This window comes from Tauraco erythrolophus, chromosome 17 (genome assembly GCF_009769465.1).
Source record: "Tauraco erythrolophus isolate bTauEry1 chromosome 17, bTauEry1.pri, whole genome shotgun sequence".
Taxonomy (NCBI): domain Eukaryota; kingdom Metazoa; phylum Chordata; class Aves; order Musophagiformes; family Musophagidae; genus Tauraco; species Tauraco erythrolophus.
Window position 1 is genome coordinate 18,211,261 of NC_141481.1, and position 26,507 is coordinate 18,237,767.

General features: G+C 40.5%; 1 protein-coding gene across 8 annotated transcripts in view; it reads left to right on the top strand.

The window, feature by feature from the left end:
- Window positions 1-26,507, top strand: part of CREBBP (CREB binding lysine acetyltransferase) — a 95,275-nt gene that overhangs the window by 44,793 nt on the left and 23,975 nt on the right. For 4 of the 8 annotated variants that reach the window (XM_086622460.1, XM_086622461.1, XM_086622464.1 and 1 more), the window contains 15 exons: window positions 1,215-1,464; window positions 2,000-2,113; window positions 10,766-11,008; window positions 11,667-11,766; window positions 12,208-12,354; window positions 12,830-12,947; window positions 15,003-15,195; window positions 15,331-15,384; window positions 16,674-16,798; window positions 17,435-17,623; window positions 19,123-19,542; window positions 20,164-20,343; window positions 20,573-20,759; window positions 25,597-25,715; window positions 25,852-26,091. In XM_086622460.1, coding sequence (XP_086478586.1) covers window positions 1,215-1,464; window positions 2,000-2,113; window positions 10,766-11,008; window positions 11,667-11,766; window positions 12,208-12,354; window positions 12,830-12,947; window positions 15,003-15,195; window positions 15,331-15,384; window positions 16,674-16,798; window positions 17,435-17,623; window positions 19,123-19,542; window positions 20,164-20,343; window positions 20,573-20,759; window positions 25,597-25,715; window positions 25,852-26,091 — 2,679 coding nt within the window. The remainder of the gene's footprint in view (window positions 1-1,214; window positions 1,465-1,999; window positions 2,114-10,765; window positions 11,009-11,666; window positions 11,767-12,207; window positions 12,355-12,829; window positions 12,948-15,002; window positions 15,196-15,330; window positions 15,385-16,673; window positions 16,799-17,434; window positions 17,624-19,122; window positions 19,543-20,163; window positions 20,344-20,572; window positions 20,760-25,596; window positions 25,716-25,851; window positions 26,092-26,507) is intronic. The other 4 variants (XM_086622462.1, XM_086622463.1, XM_086622467.1 and 1 more) reach the window with 4 other exon arrangements.

Sequence of the window (26,507 nt, forward strand, 5' to 3'; positions counted from 1 at the left end):
GGGAACCTTTTGTTAACCCAAGAAAATGAGTTTTATTGCTGGTATGTTCTCTGTTTGGTAGGCTGTGGAATCTTCTGAGGAGACCTTCTCGAAGGTCTAAAGTAGAGTGGGCTACAAATGGTGTATTCTGTCATTTAAGGGTGATTTTCCTCACATGTAGTTTTTTTGTGGTAACTTGTGTTTCCAGTGCATAATCAAAGTGATTCTGTTTCGTATTTGTCCGTGAGATTAATTCATGCTGTGAATTGCAGGGATTTAAGCACTTTTGCAGTCCCATATCTGCTCCTGCTAGTGGAGTCATTGCAGACTGTGGATGTGTTTAGTTCTGAAAATCAGGTTTCTACATTTGTTGTCCTTCAGAGGTCCAAGAAGGTAGTTGAAAAACTTCTGAAACCGTGCTGAAGAAATGCCAAGTTAAGGAAGCCATTTGTGTCTTCTGCACTGTTACGAGCCATGTCTTAGACTGAAGATCTCTGTGGGTATGCAGCTCTGTCAGGCAGGGCTTGGGCGTTGGTACAGAAGTGTGTCCGTAAAGAATGGATGCTGGAAATCAAATACCAGATTTTTACAAGCCGATACAACCTAGCGTCACCCCATAGTTAGCTCTGGTTCGCTTCAGTAGACAAAATGCAATCCAGAGTTAGGTGGCCCTTTCTGGAAGAAAACTGTATGCATCTTACCTTGGAAATTTTCTGTGTGAAAGGAATATCAGCACTCATTTGTGAGAAGAAAGGCTAATTCAGGCTTGGAAAATCAGTTATACCTTTTACTATAATAGATAGAGGCAGTTGTATAATTTTGACTGTCTTCTCCCATTGGACTCCTCTTTCTCTTGAGGACAAGAAACTAGAATTGAAGTATATAAAACCTATAATATGAAAATAGAATACTAAACAGACTTGAATTCCACCTCCAAGTGTGGTAATAGCTCATTCCTGTTGGAATTATGATCTGTCTAATAAACAGAAGATTTTTGGATGGCTTGTTACTTAAACTGTTGTTTGTAAATGTCTTAACAGAGGAGCCTCTCAATACATTTTTGCTGTTCCAAGGTTAGAATAAAAATGTTTGAGAATGCTACAGGGACTGGCATAATAATCCTCGTAGCTAGTCATAGCAGAATACTTGGCAAATAGTCTTGTGATACTCATTATTCTAGAAGATTAAGATCAGAATTGAGACCTAATGCCGCGCTAAACTCTCTGTTCTCTCAGTCTCAGATGCAAACCCAAGTACAACAAGTGGGGATCGTACCGACGCAGGCAATGGCGACTGGACCGACAGCGGATCCGGAGAAGCGCAAACTGATCCAGCAGCAGTTGGTTTTGCTGCTTCACGCTCACAAATGCCAGAGGCGTGAGCAGGCGAACGGAGAGGTGCGGGCCTGTGCCCTCCCGCACTGCCGGACCATGAAAAACGTCCTCAACCACATGACACACTGTCAAGCTGGGAAGGCCTGTCAAGGTGAGAGCACGTTGCTGGAGCTGCTCTTGCAAATGAGCTGTGTAAGGTTTTTCTTGAGTATTTGTCAGCAGCGTTTGTCGTCTTGTCAAGATGATGCCTATACCTGGCACAAATGAGTGCCAAAACTGGTTCTTTAATTAAACAGCTGCTCCCTTTTTCATTACCTTTGCCCGGTTTCCATTTTGTGATCTCTTCGCAGTTGTCAGTTTAGAAAGGAGAAGGCAATATTTGCCCTTTAGAAGTAGGATAGTACCAACATGGCCTTGCAAGCGTCTTTTTCATCACTTCTGTTGTGTGAAGACAGTGTAATACCCACCATGTCTTTGTCTTAGATTTTAGTACTGGTTTCTTTCCTTTGTTACGGCATGATTGGTGAGTCCTAAAAACTTTTAATTGCATTTAACTGTGTTTAGTTAAATGTACAGTATTGCTTGTAAAGAAGGAAGAGCACAGTTGCTCTAAAAAATGAGATGACTTAATTCGAAAACAGTTAACGAAGAGGTGAATTTAATTCTATTGCTTTTCCTTGTTACAGTTGCTCATTGTGCATCTTCAAGACAAATCATCTCCCACTGGAAGAATTGTACTCGGCACGACTGTCCAGTGTGCCTTCCTTTGAAAAATGCCAGTGACAAAAGAAATCAACAACGTAAGTAGTTCTACTGCTGCCACAATGGAATGATACTGTTAAAATAAAGTTGATCAAACATGCAGTGTAGCAATGAACTTTGAGAGTGTCCCAACAAACATAATAGCTGTTTAATAATCTTGTATAAGGATGAATAGACTATTGAATTCTCCTTTCTGATCATTCAATGCAAGTTATTACTTAAATACACAATTGGAAGGGGAAAGTCTCAGATCAAGCACACATACATTTCTAAAGGGTGTGGCAACTTCTAACGTGTGTTATTGTGCGGCAGATCAATAGATTCCAGTTATAATGCAGTTTTGGATGTAGGTAGGATTTTGGGAAAAATATAATCTACTTCATTATTTTTCTTGCTGCTAGAAACAACTTAAATCAACATGCTAGCGATTAAAAACAATCAAACGTTTGTCAAAAAAAAAATTCTCGTGCACAAAAAGATCTGGTCTGGATGTCTTAATTGATAAGAGTATTTCATGGTGGTATAAACTAGCTGAAGTTCTGCAAATCATAGTGGTTTTGCCCATGCCTGGTTTTTATGATAGTTGAGCTCTTCCTGATGCTTGGGGACAGTCAGTTTCTAGTGCATTTCTTGCTCTGAAACAGAAAATACTGAACTTGTGGTGGTAGATTTGCTTCTCATCAAATCCTTTGAAAAGATGCCAAGGTAAAACGTATTACAGCATAGATGCAGCAGTTCTGGAAGTCTAAGTAATATTATGCTGAAGTATATTTAAATAAGGGTTAAGAAGTGGAAAATAGCTGGAGGACTTGCGAAGCTTGTGTGTTTGAATTGTGTTGGAAGCGTTCTGCTCATTTCCGTTTGGGCTGAGACTGCAGTGAGGAACTCTAATAAACCTTGGAGGAGAGTGCAGAGCTTGTAGGTTAGGTGAGATAAAGGCAGAGGGGAGAGTTAAGGCTGTCCAAATGATCCATTGAGGATGCTCTCATAGTTTCAGGAGGGTGTTATTTTCCTCCAAAACTGTAAAAATTATAAATACAGAGCTACTTGGAGGTAAGGATTTTGTTTTTGTTTTACCAAACTTCTCCTTGGTAAACAAGATACGTCTTATGTGTTGAAAATAGTAATTTGTTGCAAGTGATTAGTTATGTTTGGCCTTCGAAAAATGTGTTGAAAGCTTTGCTTTTTAATATGACATGGTCCATTTGTGCATAACATCCTTATTACACAGTTGTTATCAAAGTGCTAACAACATCTAGCACAACAGAATTGTTTTTTTTCAATACAAGCTGCTGTAGACATGTAGTTTGTGCAGTATTTGTTTTGACGTCATTCATGCAACTCATCAAAAGAGAAGACACTTGAACAAAAAAAACAGTCCTTAAAAATAATTTTGTTGTGGGGTCGAGCAGGATGTTTGAATGCAACAGAATTATAGTGGATAAGTGTAGAGTTTGGCGCTCTCGCTGTATGCGGGGAGAAGTAAATATGAAATCTTCTGTTCAATTAAGCAGTAATCCAATGGTAGCAACCATGAAAACGAGCAGCTTAGTATGCTGAGGTGCAAGGTTCTTTGTTCTGAATTACGTCTCTGAGTCACCGTACACGTGATGCCTCGTGGTTTGTTTGAAGGTAAAAGATGAACACCAAAAATACTTGTTTAGATCTTATATGAAGGATACCCTTTTTGAGGCATTCAAAAATGTTTGGGAAATGGTTTACATTAATATGTGCATTTGAAAACACAGTGCTGATCAGGTGAAAACTAACCTAAGTGGGGTTGGTTTAAGACTTGAAGAAAATGTTGGCTCTTTTAGGAATAAATAATCACAGCATCTACTAAACTGGGGAGAGGAGGAGATCTGCGTGTGGCAGAATATGATGAGAACATTTGGAAAGGGAAAAAGAAGTGGGGAAGTGTAGTGACCCTCCTTAGTTTCGTTAGACTGTTGTCCTTACAGAGTGAATGACCACACGATGGTCAGTAAAGACCTTGAGTCCCAGAACCTTCCTTTCCGTGCTCATGCCTATTTTACCGTTGTTATTTCGAGTCCTGTAGTACCTGTGCTGGGCTTTCAAGTGGCTCCTTCAAAGCATGCCAGCCTTTTAAAAAGTTCTGCAGTTCAGCACTTCTGAAGCACTGCGGTACGGTGCCTTGCTTCCACCCTCCCCATGTGCAATGGTTCATGTGTTCCTGCTCCTTGGGGGATTCTCTCTGCATGCTGAAAAATGTTCTGGGTTTTAGGTTATTACCATGAAGCTGTTTCTTTACAGGTATCGTGCTCCGTGTTTTAGTGTTTAGATTCTTTGCAAGGAACATCTGTGCCAGGTTTCATTTGTGTAGCTTTTTTTTAAAAAAAGTAATCTTATGTCTTTAATTATAATAGTTGATAGTAACGTGACTTGTTAATAGGACATGCTGGGACAAGTTTGAAATTCTTTCTGTTCCACATGGCTCTTACTGTGTACACCATGTAACCCTCTGGGAGGGTAGGGGAAAACTGGAGAGGAAAAAAGTTACTTTCCACATGCTTTTCTTTTGAATATGTCAGTGTCTTCTGTGTTTTGAAGTAGTGACTTGAAATTTGATAAACATGTTTTGGGGTTGGAGGGTTGTTTCTGTTAGGAAGTACTTCTTGCTCCCTGCAGAGCCCACCACAATTTGAGTTACAAACTCTTGCAAGCAGCTGTTGATATATTTCCTAGCTTTACGGCTCTATCCTAACAGTTACTTTTTCTGAAGATTTGTCTTATCATGAACATGCTTGAGCTTCTTAATTCTTCCGTTCCTGGCCTGGGCAGGTGTGTATTGTGCCACCAAACAACTACTGGGTATGCAGCCCTACAAGCAGTGATAAGTGTGCTGTGCTCACCATTTATTTATTGTGACCTGGGCCATCCTCGTGCAATGCTTGATATGTGTCATTCCAGGATCAGGAGACTCTAGAAAATCTTGGGGATCCCTGTTCAGCTGAATGAGACTGGAAGGTGGAGTTGTGAACACAGAGCTAGTCTCCCCTATATTTTGCCTTTTAGGAAATTTTTAAATGAAATGCAGTGAGGAAAAAGCTGGATTGAGAAAGAGTAAATCTGAGACCACTAATCTTCATCTAAAAATGAGGTCTTGAAGACGACCGGGCCAGAAATTCCCGAGTATGTGGACTCAGGGATGAAGGGAGTTGGATTCTAATGGGGGAAATGGAAATACAGACTAGGAGCTAGCTAGCTGAGGAAGTAATTATTGACTATGGGCAGAAAAATGAAAGACAACCTGGATGTAGAGCATTTGGAACCTGACCCTTTGTAGAGAAGGTAGATGCTTCCCATCCCTGGAAGTGTTCAAGGCCAGGTTGGATGCGGCTTTGGGCAACCTGGTGTAGTGGAAGGTGTCCCTGCCGATGGCAGGGGGGTTGGAGCGAGATGATCTTTGAGGTCCCTTCCAACCCAAACCCTTCTGTGATTCTATGAGTGTGCAGGGAAATGTGTTCAGAAAGAGTAGACAGCAGCTACTTCACTAGAGCCATTTTTTTCTGAAAACTGGAAATTAAATCCAGTTTGCTCAAGTGTTACTATCAGTATCTGTCTGTAAAATCTACAAACAAAATGTGTCTTGTTTTTTCAAGTGCCAGAAATCGTACATAATGGTGACCTACCAGCCATCAGTTATTCCACTGAGCCCCATGATAGATGCTCAGCCCAGAGATTAAGAAGTTCCGTTCATTGACTAACACGATGCTGTACTGTGTAGGCTTTTAGTTCAATGCTTAACTTAATAAAAGTTAAAATGGCATTGGTGATGAAGTTTAACACTGACACTTCCTCCCTTTAAGTTGCTCATAAAATCTTCACTGACCCCATGATTTGATTCATGATACAGCCTTTAATTAAACAATCGTGTACGCTTACCTTTTGTATACCTGCCTAGCTCTGGGTGCAGGACAGGCTTGTGCCAAGGTTGGTCAAGGTTGCCAGCAGATGGTCCATCCCTGGAAGTGTTCAAGGCCAGGTTGGATGAGGCTTTGGGCAACCTGGTGTAGTGGAGGGTGTCCCTGCCCATGGCAGGGGGGTTGGAACCAGATGATCTTTGAGGTCCCTTCCAACCCAAACCATTCTGTGATTCTATGGAATGGATGTAACGAGCAGAACGAGGAGCTGCAGGACAGAGCATGTGAACACTGCTGAAGAAGTCTTAATTCCAGAATTTGGAAGCAAAATGAAAAACTTAAATCAGACTTGTAAGAAATGGATTAACGTGTTGCTTTCACTGGGACGGTCAGGTTAGGGAAGTGCTGGACATTCGTACTTAAAATAGCATTAGGAAACTGTGTTCAAAATAAATTCTGCTCAGTTGGAGGGACGGAGGGATTCCCATCTAGGAGACATAAATGTGGTTTCATTAAGACAGCATTATCTGCTTTGTGCACTGGAACAGGAATCCTGTAGACGAGATATTTGATCGTTTAGATTATGTCCTAATGTGTACACCCACGAGGACCTAATCAGGACTGTTTGGGAAGTTCTGTGGCTCTTTAACTTCTGCTTGTTGGAACTTTCACTCTTAAGATACATAAACACGTGACACTGAGGCAGTGGGACATACGGAGCTCAGTTGTCTTTAGAGCATTTAGAACGTGAACAGTCCTGTAGAGAGTTGTCTTCACACTTGTAGCTTCTGTCATGAGCTCATCAATGTCTAAAGCATCAGTTAATGAAAAAAATTCACAGTAGATGTTGCTTCATGTAGCAGTGGCCTAATTTGATAACTCCTGTTTGTATCAGTGCTGTATTTGTTTTAATTGACTCGATTTCCTGTGGTGTCTACCGCAGAAGGGACTGCATTTGCACTCGATCTCTCCACTATGGAAATTTAATCCTCTCTTCTCCATCTTCTTGTTTGACAGATTGAGATAATGTCATGCATTCCTATAAAACCAGTGAACAAACAGAGCAAAAAAAACCCTTCAAAATCCTGATGTTGTGAAAATAGTCAATGCAGTATGCTATGAATTGGATTATAAAATATAGAAAAGCTGAGACCAAATAGTCAGAGCTGCTCATTTCCACGTTGTAAGCGTGCCGCTGGCTGTGAGTAGTCTGCCCCCTAAGAATAACCCTTCAGATTGAAGTGTGGAAGCAACGTGTCCTGGTTTTGACTGGGACAGAGTTAGTTTTTCTTTTTAGCAGCTAGGAGAGCTCCGTGTTTTGGATTTAGTCTGGGATTTCCTATGAGCACAATGTTGATAGCGCACCGATGTTTCCTTCAGGTCTCAGCACCAACTATACTGTTCAGCTTCCCAATGTTTTGCCAGTGTGCAGGAGCACATGGCCGGGACAAAGGGTCCACAGCTCCCTAAAGCTGACGGCTAAATTGGCCGATGGAATATTCCATATCGTGCAGCGTCATGCGCAGTACATAGATGAGGGTTGACCGGGAAGAAGCTCTTGCTCTCCCGGGGACACTCACTCTCGGAGTGCCGTCTCTTTCTCGTTCTTTGCTTTCGGAACTTCTCGCTCATCCGGGGTTGCGGTGTCAGGATTTACTTGTTTCAGAGTCGTTAGCCGGGATGGGACAGGTGGTCACCGGGTGGTGAGCAGTTGCACTGTGCATCACTTGTGCATATTAATATATTAGTCATCATTATTACTTTTAATTTTATATTATTATTATTATTATTATTAGGTTCTTATCTCAATCCACGAGTCTCCTTCCCTTTTCCCCTTTAATTCTCTCCCCATTCCCCGGGGGGAGGAGGGTGAGCGAGCGGCTGTGGTGTGTGTTTGCCGACCGGGCTAAACCACGACGCAGCATTTGGCTGTTTACTGCCTGTAGTGAGTTTTGCTGCTTGAATGGGCACGTGCACGCCCGTGGAACTTCTTGGAGATCGTTCGTCTTTTCGAACTGCAAGTGGTCTTCAGACATTGTCCCCTTACGATAATGTTAGTAGTTTTATGAAGAAACTGTCAGGTTTTTTCTGTTTAGAATAAGCTCACTCTCTGTGTTGTCACTTTGGAAGTGACATTCAGACCGTCAACTCTGACAAAGACCCACACGGAGTTTTTGTAAGTAGTCTTTGGTCTGGGGCAGAAGTAGAGATCTGGAAATCTGGTCTTACATAAGTAGACTTCTCTAGAATTGGCTGGATTGTGGTTCCTAAAGCTGCTCTAACACGAGGGCTGAACTTCTGCTTCGTAGTAACCCATACCACTGTCAAAGCTCAGCCCAACACCGTAGGCAAGAGGTGGTTGACTTCTCCAAGTTCTGCCTTAGCTTCAATGTGAGCTTCAGGCCAAGCTTGCAGGCCTTACAAGATCAGTGCCAGCCTCTTTTTCCCCAGAAGAGTGCGAGGAATGGTGAAACACTTGGCTATGCTCAGTGGGATGGCTAGAAGCCTTTTTCCTGTTCCCAGCCTTCAGCATCACCTGTGGTCGTTCCACCATCTTCAGAAAAGTGCCTCTCTGATTTACAGCCAAGGTGGAAAGCATATGGGGTTTTTTTCTTCTAACTTTTCCATAGAAATATCATCCTCTTTCTCTAACAAGCTGGAATTTTTATTAGCTCCTGAATCAATCCTTTGCTGTCACAACAACCTCTAAAGCCTCCTGAATTCCAGAGTGCCACAAATTTTGTGCTATTTAACCTTTTTAGAGACTTGCTATTTCTTGGTTTGCACCTTTTCTCTTAGATTGTGTGATTCCGGGGTGCTACGTGCAAGTCCAACAGGAATTCATGCAGTTGCTCTTTAATGTCTTTTTAAAATTTATTTTCATGAAACTGATAGGATCTCAGTCAGCTTCTGTTTTTGTTTTTAAATTTGCCTGGAAATGGTCAATGAGTTCAAAAGTTATTTTAAATGTGTCCGCAGAATGTGAGCGTGTCAGCTTGATCTCCATGGTAAACCCAGTGTTTAAAATACTGTGGATTGTCCTTGGGGGGCAAAAAAGGATGTTTTCTGTGAGGCTGCTTGTTCTGGAGAGAGGGATCTCTGGCTGTATTTATTTGTAGTTCTTTGGCAAATGAGATCGAATTGAATTCTCATCTGGAGAAGGAAAACTCTGGACTCTGTAATGTGTGTTTTCTCTTGGATGGAAGCTGAAAGCACGTGTATCTTTTTCAGTGATTCTCTCGGTTTCCGTAGTGGATAAGGATTTAGGAAAGCCTAGATAATGCTGTTAATGTCTCAGAAGGTTTGTGTTTTCCTGACTTGATTTTTTTTTTTTTTTTCCTGAACCATGTGCCACTTCTGATATTTCAGTAAAACAACTCTTGTTGCCTAGATTAAAAGCTATTATTGTTGCTATGTTTAGCTCACAAATTTGTAATGCACATTACATATTTAATCACTTGAGGGGGAACATGTGAAGTATATATTACTTCTACCAGAGTCTCAGTTATCAAAATGCAGTGTCTCCGTAGTGAAGGATGTGCTCCATGTGTCATTCATTTCATAGATTTCATAGATTTCTAGGTTGGAAAAGACCTTTGAGATCATCGAGTCCAACCATCCCTAATCCCCATTAAACCATATCCTCAAGTAGATCATCCACCCTATTCTTAAACACATCCAGGGATGGGGACTCAACCACCTCCCTGGGCAGCCTATTCCAGTGGCTGACAACCCTTTCAGAGAAGAAATACTTCCTAACATCCAACCTGAATCTCCCCTGACTAAGCTTATGCCCATTTCCTCTTGTTCTATCACCCATCACTAATGTAAAGAGTCCTTCCCCTACCTCCCTCACCATTCACAATGGAACATGTCATTACTTAAAATGGCAGCTAAAATGAGGACCAGAAAGCAGATTTTTTTTTTTTATTCACTTCTGAGTTTTACTTTTCCTATTGTTTCCATTTCCTGTCTACAATGGAAATGACTCTTCCATACATCTGTATGGTGAGAGGTTGGTTGGTTGTAGTGGTCATATAGGTTAATGAATACCTAAATATTATCTGAATTGTTTAACGAAAGCTGTGGCAGGCTCATCGCCTTTCTGGCTCTTCAAATTATTTTAGATTTTGTCAGTACAGTTTGAAACCCACCAGGGCTTTTCATATCTCTGAATAACTTGGGTTTTAGGGTAATTTGGCCTTTAGAGGATTCACCTAGTGACTGCTCGGAATGAAAATTCCTACCAACAGATCTTCAGTATTACCTTTGTGTCCAAGGACACGGTATTTCTGCTGAACTCAGGATCTCTGTTCTGGAGCCAAATATTTTGACCTAAAATGGGATTGATGGGAAAGAAGGAAGTAGAGGAATTAATTAATTCTTTTTCCCCGTTTAGTCTACTGTCCCAAGCATGAAAATCCTGTTTAGCCTTATATTGGAGCCTATACATGATGTATATTATACAGGGGGGTTGGAACTAGATGATTTTTAAGGTCTCCTTCCAACCCAAACCATTCTGTGTTTCTATGATTTATATTTATTTATTTTATTCTATATTTATGGACTTACCTGCTGAAAATTTGCAGCACTTCTCTTTAGAATGCATGTATTAATTGCTAGGGTGGTTTCTGTCCTGTAGGATCAAGAGCTGAGTTTCTCCACTTGGCATCTCGAGTGTTGCTCTGTCCTTTGGCAGAAAAATATATACAATATAACTATATGCATGTTCTGTTGTTTCTTGGCATGATTTGTTTTATTGTTTGTCCTCATTGATTTTCAATTTTCTCTTTTCTTTTTTTATAGCCCTTTTAGGGTCTCCAGCTGGTGGAATCCAAAATTCCATCGGTTCTGTTGGCACAGGCCAGCAGAATACTCCATCGTTAAGTAATCCTAATCCGATTGACCCCAGCTCCATGCAACGAGCCTACGCTGCTCTTGGACTGCCATATGGCAACCAGCCTCCAACACAGTTGCAGCCCCAGGTCCAAGGCCAACAGCCAGCACAGCCTCAGGCACACCAGCAAATGAGGACCATTAATGCATTGGGTAGGTGGAAAAAAATACCAAGAAACTAAGGTGTTCAAATAAACTGAGCTGTGGAATTTTCAGGATGGTCTAGTATTTCACTCGATTAGAGTAGTGACTTTCTGTTCATGTTAATTAATAATTTTAAATTACACTATTTATAAACAGTACCGTTCATTCACATTTCAGTATTAGAAAGCTCTGAATATATCGCTTCTGCCAAATAGCAGTAGTTTTAGTTTCTTTTAAAATATAGTCCTTAGCTTATTGTTGTCTGAGGTGATTAGACAGAATTACTGAAGGATTTTGGTTTGTTTAGCAAGTATTTTACCTGTTCTAGCACATGATTCTGTCGCGAATGCTAATTTATTTCTGTAATGTAATTGTAGATTTATCTTCTTTTTAGCTTATTGAACTAGTCTTAAGAGTTGATGAATTTTAAATTTTGATAGACTAGGGTTTGTAGAAAAATGTTGAGACTGAAAGTAACTTTTGATTCCGTAAGTGGCTGTATAATATGCACCACAGCAGATATTCTCATAAAAGTCCTTACCTGATACACTGCTGCTTTCATTAACCAGTTGGGTCATTAACCAGTTGGGTCAGTAAAGTGTAGTTCTGCCATGTTATTGTCAAAACTGTGAACTGGATACCAATGTTGTTTAATTCTGTCCCAAAGGAGCCAACCAGATGAACCTTCCCGCAGGAGGAATAACAACAGACCAGCAAGCTAGTCTAATTTCTGAAACTGCTCTTCCAACATCCCTTGGGACAAATAAGTAATGCACGCTTTTTCATTCTTGCTCAATTAAACTTCTATTTACATGCTTATGAATGTAAATAAAGAGCATGCTTTAAAAACTAATTGTGTTGGCATAGAAATGATCAGTCACATCTGCAGCTATGCTCTTCTTTCCTGTTTCAATTCTATATCTACCACTTTGTCCCCCCAGAGAGCCTCTGAATATTTAGTAGTTCTAAACAAATTCCCAAAGGAAGAATATTTTGTATTTTTGAGTTGTGATTCTTTATCGTTCGTACTGAGCTCTGTTGCTGTAGGTGTTGTAGTTTGCTGATATCAAAATGTTTGATGCTGATATCAAAATGTTTGATGCAGTAGCTAGAAGTGATGAAAAAAGGAATTACTTAAAAATTACTTCAGGCATCAAACATACAACAAAAGTCTGCGTTCTGTACTGTAACAGTCTCTCTTATTTTAGCCCACTAATGAACGATGGCACAAACTCTGGCAATGTTGGAAACCTCAGCTCAATGCCAACGGCTGCACCTCCTTCTAGTACCGGGGTAAGGAAAGCATGGCATGAACATGTCACTCAGGACCTGCGCAATCATTTAGTGCATAAACTGTAAGTATTCACCAAGTCTGCATGTTTTTCCTGAATGTTTTTAAAGAATTTCAATTCCGTAGTTCTACTATTAAGCTGAAAAGTTGTTGAGAAAGTTACTACTAGTGGTTCTCTGATACTGGCCCACTGAGGAGGAGCTGTTACCTTTGACTCTCCTCTTCAGTTCATTCTTTATGCTCGTTAAGGAATGGGCATGAAATTAGTTGATACTGCTAGTAAATTTGCTCTACTGTAGTAAACAAGTATTTAGACTCCAGACTGTCAAACCTCACATTTTTTGTCATTTAATTTGCTTTCTTCTTGTGGGGAGTAGTGCAATATAGGTTTTCTATTTTATTTTTTTAAAACAATTTTGATAGGCTTTTACCTCTCTGATGTATGAAGGAATGTCGAGATTGAATATTATAAAGCTGTATTGAATTATATTTTTTAAATTCTGAAGAATTTTTCTTTTATCTTTTCTTCTTTGTTGTAGTGTCCAAGCCATCTTTCCCACTCCTGATCCGGCAGCACTGAAGGATCGCCGCATGGAGAACTTGGTGGCTTATGCCAGGAAAGTGGAAGGAGATATGTATGAATCTGCTAACAGTAGGGTATGTTGCTTCAGTCCAGGTATTCAGTGTGTGTTCAAGAACAGTAGTATCACAAATCCTATAAGCATAATGAAAACCACAGAGAATCATTTCGCTCCTCTCTTGAGAAAAGTCATGCTTTCTGTCTGTGACAGTGTTTGTACAGTCCCAAGCCATCTGAATAATGTCACTCCAGGCTAATTCACCTCCCTCAGCTCCATGAAAACTCGACAACATCATCCCAGCCCTGTTTGCATTCCTCCTGAACGTGTGATTGATGTGCATGAAGATCAGAGCACAGCTTGCAGTTCTTGATGTTTCCCTTACTGACTTTTGCCTTTCTGGAATTCTGTGAAAATAGTAGTTTTAAAACTTTCTTAATGCCTCTTTACAGTTTGAGGTTTTCTCTAGGACTCAGTCCTGTTATACTGCTTACCTTCTACCCGAAATGCTGGAATTATTTCTCCTCTGTTCAGCGGCACCAAGAGTGATTTGGCTAAGACACGTAGCTGTTTCGTGTCTCAGCATAATACGATATCAGTTTGCCTGCATTTGTCCTACATAGGCATCTAAATACCTTCTTGTTAAGGATAAGTGTAGTAGACTTCTGGCTATAGAATTAAATATCTTCTCACTGCTATGCCAGACAAATACCCAGAAGTATCTTCTCTTCACCCCTTAAAACAGCTGTCAGAGTCTGATTGCCAGAAACCGCTTTTATGGGAATTCATCTAACATATTTGGCTCCAAGCAGCAAACTTGGAAGAAGGGAGTAGTTTATAATGAATTAACAATGCCATGTGGAATTGCATCCTTCTTTTTGAGGAGCATCCGTTCTACTTTGACATTGAAAACCAGATTAGAATGAGGCATCATTGTAAGCAGTTTGACATTGTTTTAGTAGTACGCGCTCCTTGTGAACACGTCCTTTTCCAGGAATCTTTACAGTGTGAAAGTAGCACAGTATTAAATTTACAAGTAGGAAGTTATAGGGAGAAGTGTCTGGAGCAGAATTGGACAGCAGAAGGTGTCTGCACTGATGGATTTTTGAGATGTTTGGAGGAGGGAAGTGACCTAAACCCAAAGCTTTAAATCACAACACTGGACTTTCTTAACAAGGCTGGTGAGGAATACCCATCTCATGTTAGTTTTCTGAAATGAACTCAATCCTACTGTCAGAACAAATTCTAGTTTTGCTGAAAATTAGATGAAGACAAAATGATTGTGGGACAAGCATCACTCAGCCTTTGCTCCGTGTGACACTGGGTTTTAAGTGCATAGGTGACTCCACAAAAGACACATCTTGAGGGTTTGTGGGCCTTTTTTGCCTTCAACTAATGCATAATCTCATGCACTTGACAAATGCAATTGCTGACAAGCAAAAATTGTCTCCCTGGCTGTGCGCTGAGACTATCTTATTTGATCTGTTGTCAGTGTGGATTGAGCAAAATGGATTTTTCATCTTGTACAGATGTAGTGTTTCGTTGTCTGTGCCTGTGGACTATTTTTCACTGATTTCCTCCCTTCCTTTGGGGTTTTGTCTGGTTTTGTTTATTTCCTGCGATGACTGTCGGTAGTCAGACCCTTTAGGAAAAGAGCCATTCCTTTCTTTATGTAAAAATTGATCTGTCTTTAAGATCTATCTCCTGAAGTTTATTCAGAGTAACTGTGTTGCTGGAGACATCTTTTTCTTTTGTCTATGGATTAGTAAAAATGCTTATTGTGAAAATAACATTTAAATATCATTAACACTTAGAAACTAAATCACATCTTCCTGTTGTTTTTTGTCTAAACCACGACAGCAACAGAGAACCTACAGTCTTCTATTTGTCTACTCGCTACTCAGACAGTACACATAAGGCCAAGTCTTGCACATGTTTTCTGGAAACTTTGTTTTTCCTTTTCTGCATTAAAGCAGTGATGAGACTGTCTCAATTTAACAGAATTCCGAAAAGAAATATTTCTTGTTGAAATAGGCAGGTCTATACATGAGATGAAAACACAGGTGACTACATGAGTTCTGTTGCTGCTTTCTTATGCTTGACGTTGAGTACTATTTTTTTTTTAATTTTTTAGGATGAATACTATCATTTACTAGCAGAGAAAATCTATAAGATACAAAAGGAACTAGAAGAGAAACGGAGGTCTCGTCTGCATAAACAAGGGATGTTGGGGAATCAGCCAGCCTTACAGACCCCAGGACCTCAGCCCCCTGGTATCCCACAGGTGGCTGCTGCCATGGGCCAGGCACAGCCCGTGAGGCCGCCCAGTAAGTACTTCCATAGGAGGTGCTTCTGCATTTCAGCTGTAGCTCTGCACAGTTTGTGTCCTTGCGCTCTCATGCTGACCTTGAGTTCGTGTATTAAACTGGTTTTTTGCTGACCATTCTTCTGTTGTGTTGCAGATGGGCCAATGTCCATGCCAACCGTGCCTATCAGTCGTATGCAGGTTTCTCAAGGTATCTATGTTTTCCTCTCTAATTGCAACTTGTGGCTTCAAGATCATTGTTGGGAGAGGGAAACTGATCTGTTTTTTCTTTTGGAGTTGGGATGGGGGGAACTACTGGGTTTCCCTTTTTTCAGCATCATTGTTGCTCTGTGAGGAGCTATCTCAGTGTGGTCATAAGAACTGGCAATATGTACCCTATACTTCACTGGTGATTGGGAAGTAATTCAGTCCTTTCAAAAAGAGGAGAAGAGCAAGAGCAAGCAAGAGCACTGTGGATAATCTCATTTAAACACTGTAATGGCAGCGGGGGAGGAGGATGTTGGCATGTTTTCATCAGCTAATTAGCCAAAAATACACCTGTAGCTGGAAACTTAGTACATTAATCCTAGAATCTGTATATGATTCTATAACTAAAGATATCCTTTCTTGGTTTCTGATGCAAAACTGATCTGATGCATCAGAAAAAAAAAATGATCTGATGCATTTTTCTGATGCATCAGAAAAAGCCTTGTACCTTCTTCATGGCACTGATGGCTTGCCATCACTTGATTTAGGCTGCTCTGGGCTCATAGTGTGTTTTTTCTGAAAACTACAAACCTGTGACTTTTAGGTGCTTCAGCTTCCTCCAAAAAAGTGTCCCCAGTTATTTTATTTCTTAGTTCAGAGTTAGGAGTAAGTTGAAACTTATGTTGAAAAGTCCTTGAGAAGTTACATCCTTTTAAAATTCATTTCAGTAGAAGAAAAAGTTGATAGCAAGTATAGCTCTGTAGTTATTTATTTACACCTTTATTCCTGTTAGACAAGTTTGGATTTTTTGAAGGGATTAAATGTTTTGTGTAAAAAGCACACCACCTGTTTAAGCATATTAACTAGCTTTTGTCCTCATTTGAGGCTAGGAGTTGCCTTCATATATACAATACGTATTTTTATCATATTTACTTCAGCCATTTCAGTGAGACCTGAATAAGACATGACTGTTTCAAAGCAAATGCCTGATTTTAAGAAACCATCCCAAGGTGTTATTTGCAGATAGCATCCTGTCCTTGCAGATCATCCACGCTCTTCATCTTCTACATCTTTTTTAGACACCAAAAGTCGTATTTCACCCTAACTGTTCTAAATATTTCTTGCAACCTGATTTGTCTCTTAAGCCAAGTAATTTGAACAAAGTTAAAAGAAAAAGATGAAGTGTAGGGCAATCAAACTTTACTCACAATAAATGTTATTTTATAGTAGAGTATACATACATAAGTTCTGATGACTTGTTCCTAATGAGTTGTTTTGGGGGTGCATTTGCAGGAATGAATCAGTTTAACCCCATGTCCATAGGGAATGTACAGATGCCACAAGCACCCATGGGACCCCGTGCAGCTTCTCCGATGAACCATCCTGTACAAATGAACAACATGGGCGCCGTCCCTGCGGTTCGTACTTCTTGCTACCGAGTTCTCCTCAAAATTAGTCGATTACGTTTAGCCATGTTAATGCTGTTCTGAAAAGGCCGTGTCATAGAGTAGTACTGTAAATTGTAGGATAATTTCATGGAAACATACTGAATCTGTCAGGCTTTTATCGAGGCATTTGTTTTCAATTTTTACGTGTTTTAATAAAAAAACAAACCAAACTACTCTAGAGAGGTAGATGCCAGAGATGCAGTAATCTCCAACATTCTGTGGAAGACAATAAGTCTTTCAGAAACTGTGTCTTTGCAGTATACGTACCTTCTTTAGTCCTCCATGAAAACATGTTTCTATTCTTTAGAAAAACAAAAATATTTTAAGTTTCACTGGATAATCTCTTTTAACTCGGAGAACAAAACAGAGTTTTAACACTCTTAGTAGAGTTTTGGATATTACCTGTTGAAAAATAACGTCCTCATTAATACCGTGGTCCAAATGCTAAAGTTAAATGCATGTGCCCACTTCCACTTGGTTTACTGAAGCCAGTTTTCCTTTTATTTTTTTTATCCTATCTTTTGGTCTGCTACATTGAGGGTTTTTTCCTTTATCTTCCTACATAATACTAAATGGTAATATCTTCAATTTGATACTAATTTTTAGATGGCAATGTCTCCTTCCCGAATGCCTCAGCCGCAGAACATGATGGGAGCTCATTCCAACAACATGATGGGTCAGGCTCCTACCCAGAACCAGTTTCTGCCCCAGAACCAGTTTCCAGCATCCAGTGGGGCTATGAATGTGAACAACGTGGGCATGGGTCAATCGACAGCCCAGGCCGGGGTGGCACAGGTAAGGTGTATTTTCTAACATTTGAGTTATTTACTCTTGATTGTTTTGTTGTCATTTATTTGATTTATGTGTGTGTGTTTATTTATGTTTATATATCCATTGTTTATCGTAGTCACCCCTGACTTTGGGGGATCCTGGGTTACATCTGCCCTCTTCATAAGCTCTTGTATAATATAACCTACCTACATATGCTTACTGGGGGGGTAACACCCTGTAATTCCTGATTTGAATTCTAAAAAAACACACATACTGATGAGATTTTTAGGGGGTGTATCAGAAGTTATTTTATGAGACATTTACGAACATATCCTTTTGTCTTTGTGTGGACCTTAGAAGGTAACTTTAAATCATCTATTGCAATTAAGTGGTTGGGGAAGATCTTTTAAAGTTTATTTTAACCAGTTTTCTCTTCAGAAGCAGACAGGTTTTCTTCTGTAACATTTTTGTGTTAACAGTAGTGGTCAGTGAAGTGGCAGCCATGCTTACGATGCCAAAGTATATGCTTTTCCACAGGAAGAGGCTTAGTTTTTAGGTCAGTCCAGGTAATTTAGGTTAGTTGAGACCTGCAGAATTCTCTAGTCCAGCTCTGTCCTCAAATGAGAGCAGGTTACGAAGGGCTCTGTCCAGCCAAGTTTGGAATATGTTCAGGACAGAGCATCTCCAGTTTCTTGGACCCTGGCTCAGTTGTTTGCCTGCTTTGTGGTGAACATTTTTTTCCCCATTGTACTTAGTTCTGTAAAACTGACTGTGTACAGGCAATGTAGAAGCATGTGTTAAATTTGAGAGCTCATCTGCAGGAGACTATGAATTGATTTAGATTTCTAAGAATGAGAGGTACATCTGAGGATAGAGTATTCTTTTTTTATGACTAGTTTTCTGATGCAATCGTTAGTAAAACATACAGTTGCAAAGTCTGTGCGCATCCAGAATACTTTATTGTTGCTGCTCTGAAAAACAAGTCCACGACTTTCTTAAGCATCTGCAGTAGTCTAAATAGAATTCTAAAAACCAAACCAAACCAAAAAACCCTCTTAAGTCTTGCGCTGTGCAATGGGGCAGGCATTATATGTGTTGAACTCGCTTCTAAAGCAGGGCTGCTCTAGAGTCCTGGCCTAAAACGTGTGTTTGCTGGAAACCATTTTGTACGCAACGTCTGACCTTTGCCCAGCTAATGGCTTGATTTAGAGATCGTCTGCCGCTGGGTTTCTGTGTTATTCCGAGATGGTGAGGATTCCCTCTCTGTGCCAGTAGAATTGACATAAGAAAACGTGCGTGGCACATCTGGGTCTAGGAGCAAGGTCTTTCACTAAGAGCTGATGAAGACGATTAGAGAAATGGAACACAGTCATTTGCAGTAGCAGCATTTGTTTATAGCTGATCTTATGTTTAGACTTAAATTATTCTGTTAAGGAAGACTTCAGAGCTGTGATTTAGAGGATAAGTGTGATTCCCAGAGTTTTGGGAGTCGCATGTCTGCAAGACAGTCTCTCTCTCTCTAGCAGGGGCAGGTTCCCAGTGCTGCTCTTCCCAACTCCATGAACATGCTAGGACCGCAGAGTGGGCAGTTACCATGTCCACCAGTGACCCAGCCACCTCTACATCAGAGTACACCTCCTGTGTCCACCGCTGCTGGGATGCCACCCATTCAGCACCAAACACCGACTGGAATGACACCTCCTCAGCCAGCAGCACCCACTCAGCCATCGACACCGGTCTCATCGTCAGGACAAACACCGACACCGACGCCGGGTTCCGTCCCAAACGCGACGCAGACACAAAGCACGCCAACAGGGCAGACTGCGGCACAGGCTCAAGTCACACCGCAACCTCAGACCCCAGTTCAACCCCCGTCTGTGCCAACCCCACAGCCATCCCAGCAACAGCCAACATCTGTGCAGGCACAGCCACCTGGCACTCCAGTAAGTACCAGCTAGTTGTGTTTTTCTTGTGTAGTGGCATTCCACAAGAGTTGTCCCTGTGTATAGCACCATGTCGTGAATGTATAGACCCCATAGTTGTCAACAGTAGCTTCTACTTTAGACCAAAGTGTTCGTTATAGAGATACATAAAAATGTGTGTTCAGATGTTCTCAGCGTTGTCTGAAGGAGGGGGGTGTATTGAATGACTTTGAACTGCTCAAAGTAAAAATGGCAGCAGTATGCAGAAGGATGAGGCATAACAGGCCTAATACTATATTTGGCCTTAATCAGAATTGGTCTTTTTTAATCACGAAATTTGCATAAATTTTTTCTTTTAAGCTTCAGTCAGGATAAATGCACATGGAATGTACAGTGTTTTACTGGGCAGGTGTTTTCTCTGTAAAAGAAGCCTCTTTGGGGCAGGATTCTTCCTTGGCTTCTCCTCTGTAAAGCAGAGTTATTAAATGTGTTATATCGAAACTTGGTTACAGTGAGCTCCTGTATCCATGTTCTGGACTGTTTTAGAATATCATCTCATGTCTCTTTTGTGCTGTTCATTTTTAGTAAAGGAAAATATTTCTATATATGCAGTGTCTTTCTTTTGTACTGTTTTTACAACAGCTATCCCAGGCAGCAGCTAGTATTGATAACAGGGTCCCCACCCCTGCCTCAGTTGCTAGTGCTGATACGAATTCCCAGCAACTAGGACCAGATGCACCAATGCTAGAAATCAAATCAGAAGTTAAAACTGAAGAAACTGAGCCAGAGACTAGTGAGACACAAGTGGAAGCTAAGACTGAGGTAAATGAGATTCTATACAGCTTAACTGAAAGCAGTGGTAGATATAAAAGCACTTAATGATGTGTCGGAATTGGTGAGCTAAGGGGCGAGAGGAGGGTAGTTACTGGAAAGTAACTGTCCTGAGGAAAGCCATGGATGGAAAGTGCTTTGACAATCTCAAGCTACTGTTTTGATGACTCAGGTTTGGGTTGTAGATGTAATAGTACATCTCGTTGCATCCTTTCTTAAGGTGGAGGAGGATTTACAAGGATCGTCACAAATAAAAGAAGAGACAGATGGAACAGAACTGAAACAGGAGCCAATGGAAATAGAAGAAAAGAAGCCTGAAATAAAAGTAGAGGTTAAAGAGGAGGAGGAGAGCGGCACTAATGGAACCACTTCACAATCCACATCACCATCTCAGCCCCGCAAAAAAAGTATGTGTGTGAAAATTGAGTTTTTCTTGTGGACTTTATTTTACTAGCATTTGTTTTCCATGGTCTCAGTTCCTGCTGGGACGTTCTGTTTTGCACACGTGTTCGGGCACATGAAGCTCTAAGACATCCATACTTTGTGTAGTTTATTTTTGACAGTAGCATTCCTTCAGTGTCGTACGAATCACAGGTGAGAAAAGTGTATCATTGTGGTCTTGATCCCAGCAGTCTTCTCAAAGCTTCCAGTTTCTACCCAGAAGGACCAAGGCAGTGATTGCTGGAGACATTATATATGTAAATCTCTCCCTGTACATCTTGGCCAGTGCTCTTTCAAGGGAGCTTAGTGTAGACAGTAACCAAGAATACCCATTGCTTTGCTTTTCCTTCTCCTTTCGAGGCTGCACACACTGCCTTCACACTGAGCTTCAGCCTTCGCTTCTCTGAGAATCGGGTGCTTGAACTCTTCCCCCGAATCGGTGCTCCTGCAAGGCTGGTCTGCTGCAGTAGCCTTAAACATTGAAGTCCTGTGGAGTGTTCAGTAGCGTGTTCATTTGAAAGCTTTCCGCTCAGAAATGGTTAGGTCACTGAGCTCTCCAGTTAATCCACAGCGTTAGCTTAGGTTTAGGTGTGGCTGTATCTGTACGCTGTATATTTTTCCAAAAGGAAACTTGATGGCATTACAGATGTTAAATGGACTTAGATGAATGATTGCGTGCCTTGGGGTCGTAAGAAATAAATAAGGTTATTAAAGAAAACATGCCAGAAGAAATTACTCCATTTGTAGCGCACGCTTTGTGGGAGCCTGCAAGTTAAGTTTTTGGACTCAAAAACCTTTAGCTGTTCAGAGGCCTCTGTCTCTTAGCATCCTGTTTTTTGAGATAATGTTTTCTGGGGTTAGTTTTTAGGTTTTAATCAAAGGTAAGCTTTCAACATGCTGCAAATGTCAAAAAAGGGAAAGTGATGATCTATTTGATTACTCCCTTCTTCCCTCGCAAAGGAAGCTGCATATAACTACGTTAGGAGAACGTTATGGGCGCGTGCTTTCCAGGGGGTGATCAAGAAATCATAAAGTTTTAAAGTTTGTGCAGCTTCGATCTTGATCTGGTGTATTTGCCTTGTTTATAAACTAGTGATGTTCCCAGTGTAAAGAACCATTGCTGCTTGTTAGAAGGAGTGCACTTGCAAGTAAATCGAGGCAAGTGGTTGAAAGAGGAAGGTTCTTGCAAAATTAGTCTTTGGAAGAGCTACGCTGTCGTCCTGATCAGTCTGAGTTACTGCCTATTTCCAGTACCTCACTGAGTAACACAACTTTATCTTAGAAATATCATCACTAAGTAACCGTACAGCATACCACGTGTGCAGCATGGGCAGCTAAAACAGCATACGCAATTTTAAATGGTGACGTTTTCTCACTGAGTAGTTTGTCCAACTTTAGTAGAGTGCTTGTATTAAAAGGCTAAATAAACCAAGAGACATTCGAGAGCAAATACTATGAAGTGTGCTTAAGGGTTATATGATATTTTAAAACTACTTATGAGGCTCATCTGGAGTTTTTCCTGGGTTACAAAAGTATTGGAGACTCTTCTTCCTTCCCATGCAGCCAGATGCCTGAGGTGCACCCCAGAGTATCCTGGGATGTAGCAAATAGGTGCTGTCCCTGCTAAGGGGAAGGCTCCCAGTTGGAAGTGTCATGGAAGCGTATGCTATAAGATAACGTAGCAAGTTGTAGCCTGATACCTCAACGTTTGACAAGATTAATCTGGGCCCTGACGGGAGTGTTTTTCTGGATGCAAGTCGCTTACGTTGTGGAGCTGGAATCTCATCTGTTTGTGCCACCCACCCAGGTGTACCGAACACCGTCAGCCTGGCTGTGCTCACCTCGTACAACTAGACTGTGACCTGACTTAAGCGGTGGGAAATAGTGTACGGGCTGGAGAACAGACCCCAGTAACACTGCTGAGATACTGGTCTGCTCAGTTCACTTACACCTGAATTTTTGTAGTTTAGCTTTTGTTGTGAACTGCAGACACCCATTCAGCAAGCTTTTCTTCCTCATCAAGGCTTTGCCGTCATAAATGGGGACAACCAAACCCTTCCAAATTCAGAGTTCGGTTTTGTTTTGCTTTTTTTCTGTGAATCTAATATAAGCAAGAAAGGAAGGAGTTTAGTTCCTTGCCTCTTCCCTTGCAGCCTTCTCGAAAGAAACAGTATAATCCTCAGTCAGATAGTTCCTGTCTCCTTGTCGTTGTAGATGGCTGCCTTAGTTTGACTTTCAAGATTAGTTTTGTTGGTTTCTTCACTTCTTTATGAAACATAATATTGCAAAACCTGCAAGGGCTTGGTTTTGGGTGGGGTATTCAGGTGTATTATCCTTATTGTTTTGAAGATGGCTTCATCTTCCTTTACTAATTTTCTCTTTAGTAATCGTAAGCAGGATTTCCTCTGTTTGAAAGAAACAAAAATTTAAGAACTTAAAAAAGGTAGCATTATAATCTCCTCTGGCAGATAATACATCATCATGATTCAGGCAAAGATCCCATTTTCTTTTTATCACCCACGCATCCAAGACAAAATGGGATAACCAATGCCAGCTCCTTACAAAGAACTTCTCGCTACTGGAGGAGAACCGAGAGCGTTTAATTGTGGAAAAAAGGGGCAGGGGAGAACAGAAATGTTCTTGTAAAATCTGTGTATAGGGAGATCCTGTGTTCAAATGTCCTGTTCTTAGTCATATTCCTTAGAGGCAGAGCAGCTTTTTTGCTGCTAAACATGAAGGCAAGTTTTCTTCCTGTTTTTAGGTGAAGTCATAAATTGAAATAGTAACTGGATTTTATTTTTGTTTTTTCAAACTTCAAAATGAAAATAGGTTGTAAACTTTATCAGCCAAGATGATTAGGCTTTAAGAAACTTGGCAAAAGTTGTGCTGAATCTCTGTAGTTTGGGTTTAAATTAAGATTGGGTTTATTTTGAAAGATACTCTGGTTTAGTGGTGTGTTGTTATAAGGGTCAGTACAGGGAGAATTCTAAAAGCAATGTCAAGCAGGTAGCCAGACTAGATTATTAAAAGGTGCTTTTTGACCTTTAAATTTCATTAAATGAAATAATTCAGATTCTCAGGTTATAAACTACCTGAGCCAGATAGTCCCAGAAGCAATAGAGAATTCGTTTTCTCATTAATGGAATTTAATATTTCCTTCTGTTCTCAAGAATTCCGTAGTATAATTTAGTAGTTGTTTATAAAACTTTGAGAGTATATGGTAGAGTTCCTTTCATAGGAAATGCCAGCATATATGATACTGATAAATACGAAAGGTAATTGCTGTTTTATTGGGACTGAGATTGTGGCAATAGCTGAAGTTATCATCAAGTTGCATTCATTGTTGTAACAACAAATGTGGGCCTCCTTGGCTCATCTGATTTTTAATCTGGAGAGTCTGAGTTTGGTCGTAGCAGCACAAGATCTTGCTGTATCTGTAAGGCAAGCCCTTGCAGAAGCCCTTCTGGCAGCTTGCTTAGTTCTTTGCCATGATTCGGGTGATTTGGGTGGTATCTTGCCTGTTGTGTACAGGAGCAGCAATCCTCTCTTGAGTTAGAGGCAATGCACTCAAACAGTCTTAAAATTTTCATCCTGACTAACAATTTCCAGGAGCTGCAACATCTACAAACGGCTAAAAAAAAATGAGAACTTCAGAAAATGCTTCAGAAATTTGAGTAGTGTCAAGTTAATTTCTTGTCTTGCTTTGTTTTTGTGTGTAATTTGGTTTAGTGTGGTTGAGATGAAAACACTTCCTCGTAGAAATACCACCCAAATGAAAAAGGAAAAAAAAAAAGAACTTTTTGTAAAATCATAGATTTTTAACTATAAGTCCTCAAAAGCCATTTATATCTTACCAAAACACCATTTGAGTGACAAAAGCAATGATCAGCCTCAAAGGGGTCACTGTAGCCCTGTTGATTTAAGTGCTTTCAACAGAACTCCTAATTGCTCCCTTTTATTGGTATTGTTCTCGTTTCAGCCAGGTAGATAAATATGAGATGCCATCATGCTTTCCTTAGTTGTCTTTTTTCTCAATAATAGGCATTCTTCCCTATTTAAAGACCCTGTTCCTAAGGAAATAAATGTAATTACACTGCTGAGATGTTCAAAGAGCTCTCCAAGTTATCATTATTTTTCAGAAAATGCATTGCCTTTCTTGTCCTTGTCATCCACTATTGAAAGAAACATGGCTGTTGCCATGCCACTGTTGCCAAGTAGTTGTAATGATGCATATAAATTTGGAAGTATTAACACTTTCAAAATCAATTAACAGTCCATCAGACCAGGACTGTGTGTATACTATGGCCAGAAAATCCCTGTGCCAGCTCTCAAGACATCTGGTTACTCTCTGTAGAGCTGGCTCTTTGGCCCTGTCCACTAAGTTGGTTTTTTTTGCTGGAAGAATCTTGGCTTGGAAATAGCAAACCAGGTTAGAAGGGAGGAGAGGAAAATATGCTTAGTCTCTTCTCTGGAGAGCAAAGGTTCCCCCATGTCGAAGCAGTGGAATTAATTTGGTTCTGGGTAAGTTCTATTTTTTTTTAATGGTCTAGAATATGTATAGTTATGGGCTACAGTTGTTTCTGTGTCTTTATTCTGTGTCACCTGCTGTGATCTGAGTAATCACAAAGGCTGTGCAGTGGCCTCTTGATCCTAAGCATAGCCTCTGGTCAGCTACGCAGCTCAGGAAATCCCTCTGAAGATTTTCATGTTAATGTAGTTCTTTATGGTTGTGGGTTTTAGGGGAGTCAAGAGTTTAGGAAACCTGGAAGGAAATTTTCTAACTTTTCTGACTTCCATTAACAGTTTTCAAACCTGAGGAGCTGCGCCAGGCTCTCATGCCTACTCTTGAAGCTTTGTACCGGCAGGACCCAGAGTCTCTACCTTTCAGACAGCCTGTGGATCCCCAGCTTTTAGGGATTCCGGTGAGTTGGCACTGAAAAAAAATACAAAATGTTTTCTGTTTCGTCTTTGCTTGTATAAACATTTCATCTTTTCTGTACAACGTAGTGTGAACAGTTGACATCTTAAAAATAAAGGGTTTTCTGTATGTGTTTGAAGGACTACTTCGACATTGTGAAGAATCCCATGGATCTTTCAACCATTAAACGTAAATTGGATACTGGGCAGTACCAGGAGCCCTGGCAATACGTGGACGATGTTTGGCTCATGTTCAACAACGCCTGGCTTTACAATCGCAAGACTTCCAGGGTCTATAAATTTTGCACTAAACTTGCGGAGGTGTTTGAACAAGAGATTGATCCCGTTATGCAATCGCTTGGCTACTGTTGTGGGCGCAAGGTGTGTATTCCAGGAGTAGAGTTTTATTCTTCCAAAGAGCGTAGATTGATTAATCAGATAAAACAGACACTTTGTATGCTCTCTTTTAAAAATGGAAATACTGAATGAAAGGATTGGTAAAAGTTTGACCTTATAATAAACATGCTAAGAGCCAAAAAAGGTAGACAGCATCCTTCTTGCTGCTATTCTATTATTATTGTATTTTTCTCCCTCAGAGAACACTTTTTTTGGTCATAAGCAATATTAAAACACTTTGATTGTTTCCCATGTCCGTTGCAGTACAGTGGGTGGTTAGAAGGACATTTAGTTTATATAGTTAAAAATCGTAATTAAATTAAGAGAGCTCTGCTAATATATTTAAAATAGCCTGGAAAAGTGTGATAAACATAATGTATTATGATAGCTGTAAGCATCAG